The following is a 1160-nucleotide window of genomic DNA, read 5'->3' on the forward strand; positions in this document are numbered from 1 at the left end:
AAAAAAAAAAAAAAAAAAAAAAAACAGGTAAAAATGTTAAGAAAGCTGAGCCTCTATTCAATAAAAGATTAGGCTTCAATGACCACATGAGGTTGGAGTCAAACATTGTGTCATTTGTTAAAAGCACAAGACTGAATGAATGGATAAGCATTAACTGAAGAGGATCAGTTTTGGGTGTTTTTTGTTTTTTGGTTTGAGATGGAGTCTCACTCTGTCTCCCAGGCTGGAGTCCAGTGGCTCAATCTCAGCTCATTACATCGTCCACCTCTGGGCTCAAGTGATCCTCCCACTTCAGCCTCCCAAGCAGCTGGGACTACAGGTGCACGCCATCACACCTGGCTAATTTTTGTATTGTTTTTGGTAGGGACAGGGTTTCACCCTGTTGCCCAGGCTGGTCTCAAACTCCTAGGCTCAAGCAACCTCTCAAAGTGCTAGGATTACAGGTGTCATCCCAGCCACCGCACCTAGCCTAGTGTCCCAGCTTTAATGATGTGCTTCATACCATTACAGTTTCACCAAATAAAGCAATGGAAGGTCACTGTCAGTCAGTGACAAGTGGCTATTCCTATGGCAGACTGAAGAGTCAGGGAGCCCGCACACCCTCACCTTTGATGACAGAAACGGTGGTGATGTTCTCAGCGTCCATTATGCAGATTCCATGATCCACGTCGAAGCCTGAGACCACGTATTTACCATCAGGAGAAAACTTACAGGAGACGATGAAGGTATCATACCTGACCTTCCACTGAAATGAGCCAACAGTCAAAAGGTTGTTTTAAGCCAGGTGTGGTGTGTCGCACCTGTAAACCCAGTGCTGGAAGATCGCTTGAGAACAGGAGCCTGAGACCAGCCTGGGCAACATGCAAGATCTCCATCTCTACAAAAGTAAATCATTAGCCAGGTGTGGTTGTGCTCGCCTGTAGTCCCAGCTACTTGGGAGGCTGTGGCAGGAGGATCATCTGAGTTTGAAGCTGCAGTGAGCTACCATGGCACCACTGCACTCCAGCCTGGGTGACAGAGTTTGCAAGATCCTGTCTCTAAAAATCGTCATCATCGTCATAAAATAAAAACTTGGTTTATCTTGTCTTTCTAAAAATGTTTACAATGAATATAAACTGACCTTTGCACTAACAAGAAAGGTTTTTTTTTTTTTTTTTTTT

The 1160-nt window shown here is 44.5% G+C and overlaps 1 protein-coding gene across 1 annotated transcript in view; it reads right to left on the minus strand.

Moving 5' to 3' along the window:
• Positions 1-1160, minus strand: part of WDR88 (WD repeat domain 88) — a 77748-nt gene that overhangs the window by 56225 nt on the left and 20363 nt on the right. Inside the window, exon 5 of the mRNA XM_011995277.1 lies at positions 607-745. Coding sequence (XP_011850667.1) covers positions 607-745 — 139 coding nt within the window. The remainder of the gene's footprint in view (positions 1-606; positions 746-1160) is intronic.

Source organism: Mandrillus leucophaeus, unplaced genomic scaffold, assembly GCF_000951045.1.
Source record: "Mandrillus leucophaeus isolate KB7577 unplaced genomic scaffold, Mleu.le_1.0 Scaffold48, whole genome shotgun sequence".
NCBI lineage: Eukaryota > Metazoa > Chordata > Mammalia > Primates > Cercopithecidae > Mandrillus > Mandrillus leucophaeus.